The following is a 20,308-nucleotide window of genomic DNA, read 5'->3' as shown; positions in this document are numbered from 1 at the left end:
TCCTCTTCTGTATGTGACCCTAGACCACAAAACCAGTCATAAGGGTCAAATTCTTGAAACTGAGATGTATACATCACTCGATAGCTGAATAAATGCGCTTTCCATTGATGTATGGTTTGTTAGGATATGACAATGTTTGGCCGAGATACAACTATATAAAAATCTGGAATCTGAGGGTGCGAAAATAAAAAATACAAATAAAAAATTCAAAATTTTCGCCTTTAAAGTTGTTCAAATGAAGTTCTTAGCGATTAACATTAGCCTACTAATCAAAAATTGTTTTTGACATTTTTACGGTAGGAAATGGAAATGTGTGGAGCATGATCTTTACTTAATATCCTAATGATATGCCATAAAAGAAAAATCGATAATTTTGACCCATAAAATGTATTCTTGGCCATCGCTACAAATATACCCATGCTACTTATGACACATATCAGCACTTTTTTTGTCATAAAATCAAGCTGAAATGCATTCAGACAAGATCTGTACAAGTAGAATGCAATGTTGTCTTTTTATGAATATTTTTCATAAAAGTAAAGGGAAGTTGTTATGTGTTTTAAATGCATGTATTTAATATCATTATGGAAATACAGACAAAAGTCTATAATAGGCTACTATTCAAAAAGTTTGGGCTTAGTAAGATTTTTTTTTGTTTTAATTAAATATTTTTATTCAGCAAGTATGCATTTGATTGATCAAAGGTGACAGAAAAGACTTGTTACAAATGTTAGAAAATACTTCTATTTCATAATATTTCTATTCAGCTTTGCCATCACAAAAATTAAATTACATTTTAGAATAATATCCATATTTCAAAATATTACCATATTATTTTCACAGTGTAAAATATGCTTTATTAGCCTTCAGTAGGTCTCCATGATTAATATCTGTTATTTATTTGTATTTTCTATCAATATGAACAGCTTAACTCAGAAAAAAAGTACAAATGTTGTTACTGGGGCAGTGTCTTTTCAAAATGAAGGCTACATTTTGTAACTTATTTACTCCTAAATGGTGCATATCATGTATACCAAAAGTATACATAATAGTACAAAATAGTACATATAAGTATCTTCTGAAAGGGTACCACCTTTGTGACAACTGGTTGTATTTATTAATTAATTTTCTCTCTAAGAGTGTGCACATAGTGGCTGTTTTTATGTTTTTTATATGACGGATCACTATATTGAACAGTATATATCATAATCCTTATTATAGTTTTAATAAGTATCTATTAATTGCTTCTAAATGCAAGCTACTGTGCACCAGTAACACTCATTTCTCATGCACAATGGAGCAAATTAATGGAGCACAAAAAATAACAACATAGCCATTATAAAAAGGATAGATTTATTTAGAATTAGTCACATCATTTGTAAAGAGTAATCCTTTGACAATGAATCACCATTCAGAAAGGAAGAAATCAATATATATTTACTTAATACTTTACAGACACAACACTGACATCAAGTAAAGGAAATCAGGTACATTCAAGGTGTACAAAAAAAAGACCAATGACTGATTAAACTAATTCCAGTTTCAGGTTAGGATCTAATGGTTGTGTTTCAGGTTAGGATCTATTGGTTGTTGGATTTGAGATTCTTTACTGACACGGTTTTAGACCAAATTAGGTTTTATCTACAGCAAAATAAACAGGCCATTCAGCTACGATGTTTAAATCTACAGCAGTTCAAGCAATCAGCTCGGTTGTGAATGGAAAGCCTTGTGCACGTCAATGACTTACACTGTACTAGATGTTTTGGGTTAATTGTACATGGCTTTTTGAAGGTCTAGGGAAAATGAGCCTAGCTCTACAGAACTATATTTAATACTAGTTCCAGAATATAGCCATTTGCATTGCCTCCATGTAAAAGGATGCCTGTTTAAACCCGAAACAGCTAAAATAAACAAAAAACTCTGCATTCACAGGAAATGTCCATCGTTTTTTGTTGTTGATTGCATCTTGCTTTAGAAAACCTTAAACTCAGTCGAAAGAAGCATTCTTTGGAGACAGTCAGAGAACAGTTAGAGAAATAAAATCAGCATTTTAAATCACAGCTCAAATGGATTCTGCTACATATAAAGTGCTTCGGTTTTTATTTCTCTTGCCATCAGGGCTTTGATTTTTTTTTGAAGTATTGGCTCATTCCTTTTGCCACACTGAGATTGAGATTCAAACGGCCCACCAATGTTAACAAATACTCATGGGTTACAAGTCCTACTGTCTCGTACTGACTTGCAGAGGTGCGTTCGACAAATCAGAAAGGAAATAGAGAGCAAGAGGAATGGCACTTGATGATGTCACCTCACACCTGACATGGGCTTTGACGATATTCATGGTATGACTCGGAGGAGAAGAAGGAGGACAAGGGGAAGTTGCATTTAACGTCTCTCGTATCCGAGCCATCTGATGGATTGAAAATGGATTTCTTGGTTTTCCTCGCCCTTTCTCTGGGATGGAGCCAGGGACGTGTCCTGGTGTGCTTGTCCAGTGAAGGCGGACCAACCTGGTCATGTCTCTAACTCTGCCCTGGCCAATGGAATGACAAACACTGTGATGTCATCACCAGAGCCAAGTCTCTCATTGGGCAGGCGCCAGCCTCGCTCCTTCAGGACTCCACGTGAGCGCATCAGGAGGTCTTGTGCTGCTAAAGTGTACCTTTAAAAACACGAAATGACAAACACGACATCAGCATTTGAACATTAAAGTAAATGCAAAATAACAATTGAGGGCCTTGGTGATGACAAACTGACATATACTGGTCTAACTACTACAGCACACTCGATTCCGCCAATGATCACCTTATTTATTTAGCTACCCTAACTATGCATAATTATATAAACTAACATAGTAACATTCAAAGGTTATTTTTAAAGAAATGAATACTTTTATTCAGTGAGGATGCATTGATCAGAAGTGACAGGAAAGACACTTGTAATGTTACACAAGATTCCTATTTCAAATAAATCAAACTATATGTATGTATATGTATATAGGCTTTATATTTAATTATTGCATCTTATTATATTTAACAATTATTTTGTATTATATAATTATATTGTATCTAATAAAATATAAAATGACAAATATATATATATATATATATATATATATATAACAATTAAGAATAAATAAATAAAAATTTAAAATTTAAACTGCAAAAAAAAAAGATCATGGTCTCCACAAAAATATTAAGAAGCACAACAGCAATGATAATAATTGTACACAAATCAGCATATTAGAATTATTTCTAAATGATTTTGAGAAACTGATAAAATTATGTTTTGCCATAACTTAAAGCTACTTTTTACAATCTTAAATATTAAAATATAACAAAATGTGAAATATTATTTTAAACTGCAATAACATTTCACAATATTACTCTTTTTGCTATATTTTTGATTAAACAAAAGCTGAATTCGGTAAGCATAAGAGACTATAAAGATAAAAAAATTAAGTTAGTTTTGTTGTATTTTATTATTTGCATTTAGAAAATTTTCGTGAGTGTGTGGGGAAAATGTGTGCTGTTCATTATGAGATCAGGTCAGTTAAGATGGAAAAATCAAGGACATACCTCAAGGGATCATTGGGCTCACGACCAGACAAGAAAGTCGATACTGCATCGGCAACATCTCTGTCAGCTGTAACGTCCCATAGTCCATCACTACCCATGATCAGGACATCATCAGACCCATGTTTGTGCTCAGAGATGTTGTACACCTTGACCTGGGCATGAGATTGTATTATGTTGATGCTGTTATGCTTCATATGCCATATACTTTTACTTTTTAACATCTAATAAAACATCTTGGGTGAACTGTCCATTTCAATCAAGAAGTGACTTAATAACTAGTAGCTAAATGACTATTTGAATGAGTAAATAAATGGCCTTGCATATAAATATCCAATAATATACTCACTTCTGGGCAGCAGGATAGGAAAGGTTTAATATAAATGTTGGAGTTGTACACTTTCAAGTCGTGATCTCCTAAACCACGTGTTACACCAATTGTAGCCATGACTCGAGCCTAAGAGCACACAAACACACACACACACACACACACACACACACACACACACACACACACACACACACACACACACACACACACTCACAGCTAGAGATTCTTGTGCCATTAATGAAAAAAGGTTATTTTATATTCATGCAAACTTTAACAAACAGACATTATTCTGGCCCACAACTGGCAGAACATTTTAGCAAGTCCCATTCGCAACACCTCAATACTTCTGCTTTGTAATAAATAGCCGTGAAAACTGTGCGGAAAAAAGCTTCAGACACCTTCATATGTTAGGTCTGTAACAAATGTTACTGCTATGCAGCTTTAAATAAAATCCATGTACAGCATCTGAACCTTTTGAAGTTCAAACAAAGCAAAATGATTCGTTTACCTTTTTCCCCTCTCCATAAATCAGCGGGAACTTGAGATCGTCTTCTACGATTGTCTTATATGCCCTGAAATAATAACATTTAATGATGATGAATGCAATAAAACCAAAGACTTAAACTTTTATATACATTTAAATAAAATAAAATAACAATTTACTGGATGTTATAAAATTAAGCCTGCTTTAGAATTACCAGCCAGTCATTGTGTGGTCTCTAAAAAGCATCTTCTTGCCGAGTTCACTGTGTTGGATACGTCTGGGGAATTCAATATGAGTAAACTCATTCCCGAGCAGCTCCGGTTTGAGGAAGCCCTAGACAAAAACAGCACAAACGCAATGGAAGGGTTACAGAATAGAAGATTTAATAGAAATGGAGCAGACACAGTAAATTAATGAACAGGGTTTAGAAAAAAGCTAGAAATAGAATGGGAATTATATTGGGACAATAACAGCAGATGACTCACCAGGTACTGTAGCCGCTGTCGTTCACTTTCTGGTGTGAATTCATTGGACATTGGGATGACCTCATTGTTCCGGACAATTATGGCTCTGTGGGAAAATTACATAGGGAATTTTACAAGTGTTTCTAATCAGCAGTTTATAAAAGGCTGGATGATACATTCAATAGCCAGTTATATATGCTATTTGAAGTACCGTATCTACTGCAGTTATTTTCTCATTTACTGCTAAAATCCCCAAGATTATCATTATGGGTAACCGTCACAGTATGTGAGTCATATGGCCAACATCTTTGCAAAAATAACATGAAATGCAATGGAAAGCAGAAGACACACCGTCTCCTTAGAGACATATTTATGTCATCTTTTCATTTCAGGCAACAACAATTTCCTCCATTTTTCATTAGACAGACATTTCAATGTTTACTGAGGCTAATTTAATACAAAGTCTTTTTTTTAACAAAAATAATGTAACATGCACATTTAATAGCTGTCCCCCTACCTGCTGTCTCCAGCATTTGCTACATAGAGTTTCCCCAACAAGTGAATTGCAATCAAGGCACAACAGCCGCCAGAGATGCTGTAAGATTCCTTCTCCTTCTCTATCAGGTCGTCCTGTAGAGTGGGACACACAGACACAGACACAGACTCGGTTTTCTCTTCTGTTTGCTCACATCTACATTTACATTTAATCATTTAGCAGACGCTGGTTAGTGGTTGTGCTGTGACTGATGTCGGCTATACTTGCTTGTAAAATAGTTAGAAGCACCAGAATATCTTTTTTTTTAACTGTAATATTGCTCCTCTCTGCATTTGCTGAACACAGCAGATGCAGAGAGAGAGGCTCGCGCTGGGAAAGAGAGACCTCGCGCTCGTGCGCCAGCACCAGAGAGTCTCAGAGACTAAATAATGATTGTCCAAGAAGTCGCTAGATTTGTAGCTAGTCGCTTTTTGGAAAAAAAAACATCTGCGCAACATTCAACATTCTATGTATAATGCCCAGTCTTGATGTTTAAACATCTGTGCCAGTAATATACAGATGTTAGGTCCAAAATACCTATGTGATATGAATTCATGTTTAAAATTTTAGTTAAATTCTAACTGTTAGTTAAAGTCTTCAAACTAAATCAAATGTTTATTGTCTGTGAACTGTGAGCTGTCCAGGAGCTGTTTTAACTCAGCTGGCAAAGAAGTAAAGAAACATAGCTGGCAAATGCTTTAGACTGATGCAATTTAAATGTTGCACTTAAAATTATATACTAATTTATGATTTGCTGCATCATATGACTTCATGAATTCAATAAATTCAATTTCTTTTTACTAAATAATAATTTAATAAATTGTTTTAAATATTTGTCAATTTAAACAATGTTTAGTTTTTACATGAGCATTTAAAAAATAATAATACATTGATCATTTATTTTATTATTTTCATGGCACTAAATACATTATAAATGTTGCATAATTATATATCAATTTATTATTTGTTACATTTAATTACATTTAAACACAAATTAAATAATTGTTTCACATGCTATTTAAAAAAATTCATTATTTATTTAAAATTGTATTTTTGAATAAACTGATAATTTCATTATTTTATTTTGAATTGGTACACCTAGTCCTCCATTAAAAACATCCACAGGTTTATCTCACCATCTGTATGAAGGCGGTCTCTATGATCCCCATCACCAGGCTCTCCACACTGATGTCTTTCTCCATGTGGAACCGCGGCTCATCCAGGAGCCCATCCTGCTCCTCTCCATCTAGGCAGGCACCTTTCTTCGCCTCAGCCTGGAAGGGGCTCCCGTTCTTAGCCAGGCAGATAGGTGGAGAGTTGTTTTGATTTTCAAGGAGATGAGCCACATCACAAAGCCGATCACGGATGATACGATGGAGAAGTTTGGATGCCATGAGAGCAGCACCAGAGCCGGCGTGTCCATCAAACACTCCCCAGAAGTGTATGGGAATGCCTGAGGTTTCCTAAAGGGATGAGAAAGAGGACAAGGAGTGTCATTTCTGCACCATTAGTGGCATGAAACAGAATTGCACAAAATGTCATTGTTCAAATAAATAGGAAACTTGTCTCATGCGATTGGGTTTTATATTAAACATTTAATAATAATATAACAAAAAAACAAACTAAAACAAAAATAATAATAATAAAAAAAGTATATATAATTTAATTTAATACACCCAATTGGATAAGTTTGGGACTGGTCTACCTGATTGATTAATTCATTTATTGATCGATTATTTATCTATTAAAGTAGTTAGTAACAATTTATATATATAAAAAAATATATATATATACATATATATATATATATATATATATTTACATTTATTTAAATAATTAAAATATATAAATTATAATATAAGTAAATGTACGTATGTAAATAAAAAAGATATATAAAATTAATTAATTTAGAAAAAGTAAATGACTATCAGGTAGCCTATCCAAAACTTTGCAATTGAGTACATATTAAATATTTGGTTATTTTATTATTTATCTATAATTTATCTATTATTATTTATCTATAATGAATGAATTTATTTATTTATTTATTTGATTGTTTGTTTATATAATTGATTATTATTAGTAATAATTTATATAAATATATAATTTAATAAATAAAAATATACAATATATATTATACATTTATTTTATATGTTTCATAATGTTGTAGTTACAATTTCTATCAGTAGGGGGCTAATTGGATCAGGCTAACTAGCTGAACCTTGACCTCTTGCATCAAACAAACAGCATGATGTCTTGAATGAACCACAATGTTTACACTCTTTAGGAGCTCAAAATACCAGTGGTTTACAGGACAAAGTATTTAAAAAAAAAAAAAAAAATACCCCCTTCACCTAATAATTTTCCATAGCAAAAGCTAGTAGTAGCTAGTAGTCGTTTAGAAAACGTCTGAATTTTTTTTTTTTTTTTTGACTATCGACCAATCAGTATTAAAACCCTTTAACTGTCACCTACGGGACGCCTAGGTTTACTTCACTACATTACAATTAAATCTAATCTAATCTTGACAAACTATATATCGTTGGAAAGGTCTAAGACTCCCAAATATATATTTTACCATTTTATTTCTGTTAAAAATGATGTAGGAAAAGTAATAGATTAATTTATGACAAGAGTGCACTCTCAAAAATCTAAATTATAACAGGAGTTTTGACCTTTGTTTTAAAAAAAGACTTCTTCGTTGCCTTTTTCTCCATCACATTTTAGAAATCATCAGAAATTATACATCAACTGAAAACTTAAAATCTCAAAATTCATCCTTTAAACCCATTTTAAAATCAGACATTGCATTACCATGTAAATGGTACATCAATATCATGTTACAAAATCTTTTCATTCATGAATTATACAATTTTAAGTTTGAATCATGCACTATAAAGTCTATGTTCAAAAATATGAGTGACAGTTAAGGGGTTTTAAAAAAGCAAAGCAAGGTGGCACAATAACATGTAAAGCCTTTTCAAAACCACATGGGGGCATCCGGACCCGTTCCATAGCTTTTCTAGAAACACTCTCCAATCTCAGTTTCCTGTCATTACCTGTTGACGAGATTAACTCCGAGAGCTTACACTCGCTCAGTCATGTAAGATCAACAGCCAGCTGGGAAGGCCCATGGCAGCAGCAAACAACTGTGGCTGGATCTCTGATTCTAAAGAGCAAGGGCTCCAGGTCAAGTGAATATGTGGCCTTGCTATCCTTTTAACGGCCTGTTTGTCTGTATATAGACTCTTGCATACAGGCAGCACAGCAAATGACAGGATGATGTAATTGATTTAGGGGAGTTGAGAGGGGTATTAAGTGGGGGAGGGCAACATCACGTGATGCAAGCAGAAGCGAAGGGAAGAGAGGAGAGAGGTCAGTGTCCTGGTTAACAACCTCGCGTGAGTAAACACTGCTGGAGATTACCAGCCCATTTCTGAGTGAGGTCTTTAAATGCTGCACCCTTATGGAGCCACACATGACATGAAGGGGGAAAAATCATAAATCATGCACACAATTTACTAATTTGTTCCCTCAATTTACTAAAACATGCACACAATTTACAATTTTCTTTCCTTGTTTTAAGTAAATTGTGCCCACAAAATAATAATTTGTGCCATCATTAAACCGTGCACTCAATACAATTCCCTCCCTCATTTCAAAGTAAATCGTGTGCACAAAATAATAATTTGTTGCTACTTCTTGTCTGCATTCTCATAAATTGATGTAGATACTTCTCACTTAAAGTGATTCCATGCAAATATGCGATCCCAACAAATTATTTTGTGAACATGCTTTACTGAGGGAATGAAATATTAAATTGTGTGCACGATTTAGTCAACTGAGGGAACGTATTAGTAAACCGAGGGAAAGAATTAGTAAATCATGCGTACAATTAACTTTTTTTCCCTGCATGTCATGTGTGGGGCTTCGGACACCAATATGTGATGCTCATGACCGGCAAAATTAAACCAAAACATCTTGGGACGTGGGACGTGAGCCAAAATAAATCATCAAATTACACTTCAATTAAATTTTTCCCAAATATGGTTTTCGGTCATTTTTGGTGGTTTTTGTCATGCTAAATGCTAAATAATAAGTTCAAGTGTTAATTTTTTTAACAAGTTTGCTTTTTGTTAGTTATTTAATGGTGTAAAAAAGGGGTGTGGTGTCATGATTGTGAGCTTGTGATTGGGTCTGCAGGAGTGTGGGCGGGACTTTGGTAGCGCGGCTCCAGAGTCAGACGCCAAATGAATCAACACTGAGCAGACTCTGGCTCCAAATGCCATAATTTTTCTTTACTGTTTAAGAGAATCTCTCTTTGAATAGACTTTGAGCTTTGTTACATTGCAGATCTTTTTTATTCTCAAACAGCAACATTCAATAAAAGAGAAAACGCATAATAGGAACCTTTTAAGAGAGAGAAATGTAACAGGGAGGATTTCATCAGATCCCAAAATACAAAAGGCTCTGAACAGATGCCAAAATCCTCCTTATTTAATTGTCAATGGAATATTATCTAAGAGTACGTTTTCCACTTTTGCACAGGATAACATGTTATTATGGGGTAATATGGACGTAGGGTTCAGACTGAAGATGAGGATCAGAACGATCAGTTTTATGCCCACACAGTTTGAAAGTCATAAGTCCAGGATTGTTGAAAACACTGCCTATACCACATCACGTGATCAAAACTCTCACAAGGAAAAAAAGAAGTTTCACTTCAACATGCTTGATAAGACACAAAGTCCTTTTGAATGTCGGCTTGTATTAGAAACTTCAGCTTGATTTATATCATTCTAGATCAACACTTATGCAATGAAGCACAAGATGCTGATCCATATTTTGAAATAGTTTCGAATAATCGAGTTTCCCATGATAGCTACGAGCAGGGTACTGACCAATCAGCAACTAGAACCAGAAATATACATTTTATAACCTATAAACTCCACTATGCAACTGAGTTAACAGATGTTTACTGGTGGATTGGTGCATTTCTATGGAAGCCCGTTTCTGTCACGGAATAAAAAATAAAATTAAGGTAATTGTGACTTTTAATCTCACAATTCTGACATTTTTTCTCAGAAATGCATGATGTAAATATAAACTTGCTAAGTCAGAATTGCGAGATACCATTCTACCATTTTTCTTACAATTGTGATTTATTTTCTCAGAACTGTGAGATACAAACATGCAATTATGAGTTATAACGTCCAATTCTGATGTAAAAAGGGACTATTTTCTTACAAATACTAGTTCAAAACATGCAATTCTGACTTTGTAACTCACAATTATGAGTTTAGATCACTCAATTCTGAGAAAAAAAATCTGAATTGTGATATGTAAACTCGCATTGCGAGAAGTCTGAATTGTCAGTATGCTTGTTGAAAGCTATTTTACCTTTCATAATGATCACCAAGGGATTCGGTTCAGAATTGAACTTTGGTAAATTTCAAGACCTTTATTGTTCTGTAATGTAGTTTCAGCAACAGATGCCTGAGCTTAATGGGATCTCCAGGATCAGTGAGTTCAGTGCTCCGTCAGCAAGCTAAATCTTTCATAATCTTACCTGAGCTCAGTTCAATTGATCCACAAGAGTTCCATTAAAAAGTAGATTAGGGATTTTTTATAGATGTTTCAGTGGATTCATAAATATTGATACCAAGAATTGAAGCGCAGTGACGACTCACATTACCATTGATTTCAATAGAGTTTGGCGTTTGCAATATTTTCATGCAAACAACATTCATCCAGCATTGGTCTTTACAGGATGTAGTGTCTAAAACTTACTTACCCCACCGTCTTCCAGTAACATGGAGCAGCGCTGCTGCTTACTACTTATCTTCCTGATATACAGCAGATCACAGGAAGCCTGGTCTTCATTCAGCATGCTCTTCCCAGCATTTATCACCCTGAAGGAGAGACCAAATCACTTAATCGTTTATTAAAAAAACAGTAATATTATTACGACTTTAAAGTGACTACTTTCTATTTGAGTATATTTTAAAATGTAATTTATTCCTGTGATGCAATGCTGAATTTTCAGCATCATTACCCCAGTCTTCAGTGTCACATGATCCTTTAGAAATCAGTCTAAAATATTGCTCAAGAAACATTTCTTATTATTATCAATGTTGTAAACAGTTGTGCTGCTTAATTTTTCTTTTATGAAGCCATTTTATTTGTGATGATGCAGTGAGCGACCCAATGACCTTCGCTGTTTGACACAACTATGTGTCAAAAATAAAAAGGTAAACAATTCCTTTGTCATAGGGATGTAGTAATTTAGAATATTTCAGGATCTAACTAATTTAAATATATATATATATATATATATGTGCATCTCAATAAATTAGAATGTCGTGGAAAAGTTCATTAATTTCAGTAATTCAACTCCAATTGTGAAACTCGTGAATTAAATAAATTCAGTGCACACAGACTGAAGTAGTTTAAGTCTTTGGTTCTTTTAATTGTGATGATTTTGGCTCACATTTAACAAAAACCCACCAATTGAATCTCAACAAATTAGAATATGGTGACATGCCAATCAGCTAATCAACTCAAAACACCTGCAAAGGTTTCCTGAGCCTTCAAAATGGTCTCTCAGTTTGGTTCACTAGGCTACACAATCATGGGGAAGACTGTTGATCTGACAGTTGTCCAGAAGACAATCATTGACACCCTTCACAAGGAGGGTAAGCCACAAACATTCATTGCCATAGAAGCAAGAGTTCACAGAGTGCTGTATCCAAGCATGTTAACAGGAAGTTGAGGAAGGAAAAAGTGTGGAAGAAAAAGATGCACAACCAACCGAGAGAACCGCAGCCTCATGAGGATTGTCAAGCAAAATCTATTCAAGAATTTGAGTGAACTTCACAAGGAATGGACTGAGGCTGGGGTCAAGGCATACAGACATGTCAAAGAATTTGGCACAGTTGTCGTATTCCTCTAAACCAAAGTCACTGCACCCATTTACCAAGAAAACTTCATGCTTCCTTCTGCTGACCAGCTCTTTGAAGATGCTGATTTCATTTTCCAGCAGGATTTGCCACCCGCCCAAACTGCCAAAAGCACCAAAAGTTGTTTAAATGACTACTTCAGTCTGTATGCATTAAATTTATTTAATACATGAGTTTCACAATTTGAATTGAATTACTGAAATAAATGAACTTTTCCATGACATTCTAATTTATTGATATGCACCTGTATTCTATTTGTAGGTGCAACTTATTGTGTTCAATTAAAATAATAACTTTCAGATTTGAAAACACCTATTATGCAGCTCAATATCACTTCTAGTATGACGACAGTATAACATGAAGAGAAATATATAGCCATTATTTCCCAAATCTGAATTATAAAAAGCCATTCTCTTCCTAATCTGCGGAGAGCAGTAAGATGCTTCAGGCCACAGTCATGACCCAGTAGACCTGACGAGATATTTAGAAATGTTGGAGGTCTTTTCTTCAAACGTTTGTGACTATTACTCAATATTTCTTCTACAAATGTAAGCTCTAACAATAGAAAATAATCAAAAACTTTACCAGGTATACAACAGTACTTGTGTCAAACAAATAAATAAAAAATGCTTATTTTTTTTAAACAATATAGCCACAATAAGTATATTACATTAACTGTGATGCATCAATATTGATTTTCTGTAAAGCTGCTTAGAAACACTATGTATCGTGAGTATAAAGTATAATACAAATAAATGTAAATTGAATTATGCTACACGTTTTTACATTCAGATTCATCTGATAAAGTCCCACTATAAGCTCCTTTCAAAAGAGGAAATGTCTCCTAGCAGCAAGTTCCTTCTTCTGAAGTTACTTCACTTCTGCCACATAAGGTTTCAAAACAGTGCAATTTCTTTAAATGAAAGTACCACTTAAAATGGAAAATTATGATTTTCAAGAGAAGCACAACCATACGTGTACTGCAAAGAAAGCAGAACTAAAGTCACTGTCTGTGCAAAATACAGAGTAGTGCAATGAGCTAAAGCCACAAACTGAACCGTTTATTAGCAAGGCTTTTACACCAGTCAAAAACTAGCATTTCCTGTCTCGGGTAACTTTGGTTAACTGACAATGGTTTTCTTTCAGTATTCCTGGGGCTAAGTCTTCTAAAGGATCCCCATTTCTAACATTAGAAAGGGGCTGAAGTTCATTTTTATGAACATGTCAGCATGATCTTAACAGTTTGGGCCTGCTTGTGGAATGGTAGAACTACAGGAAAAATAATTTCTCTCCATTGACGGCAATTAAAAACTAGTTGTATATTTTGCAGATTTTGGTTGATTTTTTTTTCTGCTAGTGAATATATTATAATTTTGCTGAGTGATTAATTACATAGAATTTTAAAAACTGAACCCAGAAAATTGTGTACTAAATAGTAAATTCCAATTGAGTTATCTGCGGAGCCCCACACAGGCTAAATCATGTGCACAATTTACTATTTCATTCCCTCAATTTATAAAATGTGCACACGCTTAGCAAATCGAGGGAAAGAAATAGTAATCAAGTGTGCACGATTTATTAATTTTTTTCTTACATGTCACGTGCGGGGCTCCATAGTTATCCTGGGGGAATGGCAGAATTACAGGAAAAAACAACTCTCTCATTGACGTATATTATGAAAAAATTAAATATTTCCTAGAAACATTAAAAATCATACATTTTGGGAGATGATTTGCTAGTGAACATACTATGATTTTACTGAGTGATTCATTACATGGCGTTTAAAAAAACTGAAGCTGGTATTGTGTGTAAATACCAAATGAGAACAATATCATGTTTCCCATCATTGGTCTGACACTCTCAGAAGAGTTTCAATAATGCAGTGCATCTTCAGGCAAGACTATATAAACAAAAAGGTCTTCATTTAACAATATTCAAACGTCCATTTTATCAGTCACATACACTGAGTTAGCATAATCTTTGTCAAACAGGAACTGTGTGCTTAACAAATATCCTTCTTGATGCAATAAAAACGGCTGTAGAGTATTCTTAATCAAACCCAATAATCACTTTCTGTCTTTTTAAAGTATGCGCATCATACCATTGTGTATTGTTTTATCTTCACATAGCTATGAGCTCAGGAAAGGGATACAGCTTCAATATAACTCAAACCTGATGAGCAATTCTTCACCTCCACCCACTGTGTTTAAGAATAGAGAATAAATGAAATCCTTTTTATGGCACCGTGTATCTTGACTTGTGCCTGCTGACTTAGTTGTCAAGTAGATTAAGAAATCTAAAAGGCAGAGAAACTAAAGTATATCCCATTATTTAGATAATTAATAGTGTTTGGACTGACCTTCAATAGCCACAGCAATGTGTCATAAACTATTCTGGTCAAACTGAAATCATTTTTGAAGGGGATTCTTTAATGCAAACGTGCATGTTTTCATATCTGACTTGATTTTACGATACATATTAAACAAATAGCAGTGTGAAATGCTAATTAAAGCACTGTCGCTTAAGATATCAAAACTGAAACACGAAAGGGAAAAATCTAGATAAACATGTCCAACTCATTATTTGACTAGTTGGATGTTGGGCGACTGAAAGATTAGTATCAACCCATCCCTACAGAAAACTAAGCTTTATAATTCACTTGCAATTGACAGGAACTCGTGTATTGTGGCGTGGGTGCTTGCTGCAAGCATGAATCTGTTTAACTTTGCCAACTTGGCAACACCAAAGCCAATCTCCTTTATCTACAGTGGATGACTCAGCAATATCTTATAGATAATAAGTGTGTGTGCGTATGTGTGAGAGAGCGAGAGACAAGAGTTGGGCAATCTGAGGAGTCTAGTGCTGCCATTAATCTAAAATCTAAAGAGTCTGTCAGAATTTAAAAGGGACTTTTCACTCAAACCTGTAGGAATTTAATTCTTTTCAGAACCCTTATTCTGAAGAACTGTGCTGGCTGTAGTTACAATGAAACTTCAAAAAGACTGCAAAAGCACTATAAAGGTATTATAAAATATTATTTTGTGCTGTAGTCTTATGAAGCCTTACAATAGCATGTTGAGAAACAGATATTTAAAACGTCATTTGCTGGAAACTTTATATTTAGACTATTTTGAATCTGAAGAAGCAGTTGATTCATTTTGAATGATGAATTTTTGAATCTAACTGATCTTACTCTCAACCCATTGATTCAATGATCTGGTTAACAACTCACCTCAGGATAAGATTATCAATAGATTTCAGTCAGTATAGAGCCATATTTAATTTTTGACAGGCATGAAAAGGAGGCTGTGAATAACGGAAGTCCAGTGCATTCAGTGGATACTGTTATTTAACAACATAATGAAGATTTGTTCATGTCTTTCAGAAAAAGCTTTCAATACTCCATAAAGTTTTGGGAGTTAAAATGACATGATCGAGGAACTTTATATAGCGCGTGCCATTGTAAAAATGGCCTCATAGCCTCGTTTTCATCCATGTTAAATTCGATAGGGCATATAACCTGATTAAATTCTATGAAGACTGTATTTCGGTGCATGTAGTCTGTCTTCAAAACTTATAACAGCAGATATATAGAACATGTCCATGATACTTTTATGGTGCTATTGCATCTTCGTTACAGCTTCCGTTCTCAGTTCATTGGAATTGCATGGAAAACGGCTAGTATACGATCTTTTGTTTTTCTAGTTGCATATTTTATTCTGAAATACATCACATTAGAACTAAAAATGATTGTGACGACTTGTTTCATGTGGATTTAAACTTCCAGCTTGAAATTATCACTATCAATGTCCACTAAAACCTTTTGTTTTTACCTTTCCCTATAGCGTGTCTGTGAGCACATGCTAAAGAACCAGCTACAAATTCTGTTTGTTTCGACACTTGAGAGAAAGCACTCAATTTCAAATGTTGTCATCACAAGGCCTCAAACAAAGTCAGATAGCTCCTCCACACACTGGGCTCAGAGAAGGTCTATGTTACATAAATATAAACATTTTTCCAAACATCTCAAAATTATATTAATTACTGGCATGACTCAAAACTGCATTATCATCTTGGCTTTGATCTTGTCAAGCCGTTTGCAAGTATGGCCTTGATCTTCACTCAACAGACCACGCCTGATGAAACTCGGGGTTCCCAGGGGCGTAGCCATTTTTTCAGAAGTGAAGGGGACAGAAATTATATATATATATATATATATATATATATATATATATATATATATATATATATACACATATATATATATATATATATATATATATATATATATATATATATATATATATATATACATATATACACATATATATATATATATATATACATATATATATATATATATATATATATATATATACACATATATATATATATATATATATATATATATATATATATATACACACACACACACACATATATATATACATATATATACATACATATGTATATATATATAAAATATAAAACATTACAATAGAACATTTCTGTAATCTATAGCCTACCAGTCAACAGTTTTTGAACAGTAAGATTTTTCATGTTTTTAAAAGAAGTCTCTTCTACTCACCAAGCCTGCATTTATTTGATCCAAAGTACAGCAAAAGTTTTTACTATTTAAAATAACTATTTTCTATTTGAAAATATTTTAAAATGTAATTTATTCCTGTGATCAAAGTTGAATGTTCAGCATCATTACTCCAGTCTAGTGTCACATCCTTAAGAAATCAAATAATTCTAATATGCTGATTTGCTGATTATCAATATTTAAAACATGAGTACATTTTTTTTCAGCATTCTTTGATGAATAGATGGATCCAAAGATCAGCATTTATGTGAAATAAAAAGCCTTTGCAACATTATACAGTATATCATCCAAAAATATATCTTTTTTGGAAAAGAAATTATAGATATGAATACTTTTATTTAGCAAGCTTTAAAATCTCAATAAATAACATTTTGAAATATATTCAAATAGAAAAAAGATATTTTAAATAGTCTAGTAAAAATATTTCAGTTTACTGTTTTGCTGTACTTTGGATCAAATAAATGCAGGCTTTGTGAACAGAAGAGACTTGACTAGTAGTGGATACTATAGGCAACTTTAATTATTTTCTAATTTCTAGCTTTTAATTTGCTTAGAAATCTATAACTGCTTGACAATAACAAATAATATTTTTTTTATATACTACAAACACTTATTTATCACATAATAAGGCAGAATAGTTTCTATACTATAATAAATCTATGTCACTTAGCACTGTTTTGTTGATATACTGTATTTATCACCTGCTGGAGATGACTTGAAAAACCATATATTGTCGCAATCGTATATTAATTAATGTATATTAATTCATGTGTTTCCAAAAGTTTCAGTTCTTCTGTCAAAACAACTGTTTTCATATAGCGATAGCTGGACGCTGTTGCCCATATTAGGAGTTTCCTGTTATGACTTTCTGCGCGAGAGCGCGCTCAGGCTTCGAGGATGAATGAAACACACACTGCAGGAGTGTTTAGCGCTTCTGAGTCCAAATAAAATATCAGGTCATGCGCAGACTATCCTGTCTCTGAGTTTAAATCTATATTTATTTACACCAGCTCTTGAAACATCTATGCGAACACATTTGACTGAAAAAGTGCGGGGGACGAATTTCCATGATATTAAAAATTAAATAATTAATATTTAAATGTTTTATTATATAAAATATCAACAATTATAAATACTAAAATGTATGATTGTTTTTAAATAAAACAACTAGAGAAATAATAAGTTGATAATTTAGTAAATGCATAAATGCTTTATAGCATTTATAACATAAATATATGGTTCAGTTACTTATTTTTTACCAGTAGCCTGCCAGTTTGCTTCCATCTTAAATTTGAGTTATTTTCCTATAACTAGGAAAGATGTAAGACCTACGATTCCCATTTTAATTAAAACCGTAATAAGTATGCTTATCATGAGCAGAATGCAGCAATGTCATACAGGACCTTAGTGCCCCAATGCATCAGTTGAACCTGGGACAATGCTCCCAGGTGTCTCCCTCTGCTCTGACAACAGCCCTAAAGCTGAGCATAACCAGAGTAATGCAATACGACTAAAGAAATTCCCATTCATGATTTACTTTTAGGCCTGGAATCAGACATTTGCAGGTTTTTTACACTGTGTGTTCTCACAGCTGCACAGGCAGTGGGAATGCACTGTACTGTGGTACACTCTTCTTTCAGTACTGTGGTAAGGATGCATTCAATGAGTGCTACAGTATCATAAGGATATAAGCTACGCGTAGGCTATAACCTGACACATGCAGCATGTTCGTGTTTAACTGTAATGATTAGCTCAGCAAACTGTAGCCTATGCTACGTCATCAGTGCAGGTATAACGCATCCCGGTGAAAACATTCCAGCTGACTCTAGAACGCTTGGAGGAGGATGATGATGATGAGCCATTGCCTTGGTTAGACGTGACATGTAACATTCCGGGGCAATGACGTCACACCAGCCGTATAGTTTTAACCCACAATCGATTTATTATGCGCGTCTTAGACAAAAACGCACGACTCACTCCGCGTATCCTGTTCGCCAGGGCAGCCTGCTGTCTCTCTTGAGCGTGATGACCGGTCTGGACGCGTGCTCGGTGGAGTACTGCAGCAGCTCCTGTGTCAGGTCCAGAAACTCGGGTCTGGTGTAGGGGAAGCGCGGCGGCAGCCCGTCCGTGCCGCCGTTCTGCGCGGATCCGTGCTGCTGCTGATGGTGGTGGTGGCCGTGCGGGATCATTCCGCCCACAAACGAGGACATGGCATTTTTAACTTTGCTTATCATCACAACAAAATATGTAACATCAGCGGCGCGCGAGAAACGGTAATCTTATTAACGATGCGACCCTATACGAGTTCCAGCGGCTAAAACAAAACGCACAAACGCGTACAGTGGTTCAGTCGCGATGCAGGAAGCGATTGACCCCATGTGACGATTTGATAGAGAATGTTTTCCTCATCGAGAAAAATCCTCTCCCTGCAGAGTGTGTATCATCGCACGAGAGGCTTATATCCGCCTATAGCAGGGAAGATGGAGTGCTGTGTACTATAGCACTCTCCGCTGACCATCCAGAGAATGTACACAGCGACCACTGAGTTATACCATCACTTTCGGGGGGGGGGCGACTATTTTACAAGGATTTTCGTCTTTTCAATTATTTTTTATAATAATAACAATAACAACAACAACATAATATTATTAGATAATCTACCAACATATGTCTTACATGTTTTATTAATGTTTACATTATTATTATTTTTATATTTCTTCATTAAAACATTAATAAAACAAATTAATGTCCATTAATAAAAATCAAACTGCATTAATAAAATCATGCAAAAACATTCTGTTCTTGTAATATATATTAAAAATGTTTTACATGTTTTATTGATATTTAGCCTACATTATTAATATTTTCATAATTATTAATTTTGAAATGAATGTTTTTGTTTCTGTCTTTTCAAGGATAATTTTAATTATTATTATTATTATTATTATTATTATTATCATTAGAACAGTATAAATTAATCACTTTAAAAATCTAAATATTTATCATTAATGGAAAGCAGTTTCCATTAATAAAAACATGTAAAAAAATGTATTGTAATATATGTATATACAACTTGTATATGTACTTTATAAGAAGCGTCTGTTTACTTTTTTTTTTTTTTTGGAACTATCCCTTTAAGATAGAATACACGATACACCCTCTATTACTGCAGTAACAGGCTATAAAACGTATCTTGCTTTAAATTGTGTTAAAGTATAAAGGGAAGTTACTTTTGTAAGGCACTGGATTAAAGATTTTAGATAGACAGACCGACGGACTAAAGAGAGACCGACTGATTGATTGATTGAAAATGTAAAAAAAAGAAGAAGAAAAAAATAAAGGCCTATAATGATG

The 20,308-nt window shown here is 34.0% G+C and overlaps 1 protein-coding gene across 2 annotated transcripts; it reads right to left on the bottom strand.

The window, feature by feature from the left end:
• Positions 1–1,572: 1,572 nt before the first annotated feature.
• Positions 1,573–19,456, bottom strand: ppm1j (protein phosphatase, Mg2+/Mn2+ dependent, 1J). 2 transcript variants are annotated; one of them, XR_009438077.1, is made up of 11 exons: positions 18,932–19,456; positions 11,184–11,301; positions 6,526–6,852; positions 5,372–5,484; positions 4,876–4,960; positions 4,605–4,723; positions 4,415–4,478; positions 3,925–4,032; positions 3,579–3,730; positions 2,027–2,662; positions 1,573–1,812 (listed from the first exon to the last, which is right to left on the bottom strand). XR_009438077.1 is itself a non-coding variant. In XM_059570542.1 (10 exons), the coding sequence occupies exons 1-10, from the start codon at positions 19,186–19,188 to the stop codon at positions 2,515–2,517; spliced, it is 1,491 nt and encodes a 496-aa protein (XP_059426525.1). In that variant the 5' UTR covers positions 19,189–19,456; the 3' UTR covers positions 1,959–2,514. The 2 variants fall into 2 exon arrangements, 1 of the variants encoding a protein (XP_059426525.1); XM_059570542.1 differs by lacking the exon at positions 1,573–1,812 and having other exon boundaries at positions 1,959–2,662.
• Between the last annotated feature and the right edge of the window lie 852 nt (positions 19,457–20,308).

Source organism: Carassius carassius, chromosome 17, assembly GCF_963082965.1.
Source record: "Carassius carassius chromosome 17, fCarCar2.1, whole genome shotgun sequence".
NCBI lineage: Eukaryota > Metazoa > Chordata > Actinopteri > Cypriniformes > Cyprinidae > Carassius > Carassius carassius.
Note: the sequence above shows the minus strand (reverse complement) of the source record. Positions and strands in the feature narration are given on the sequence as shown.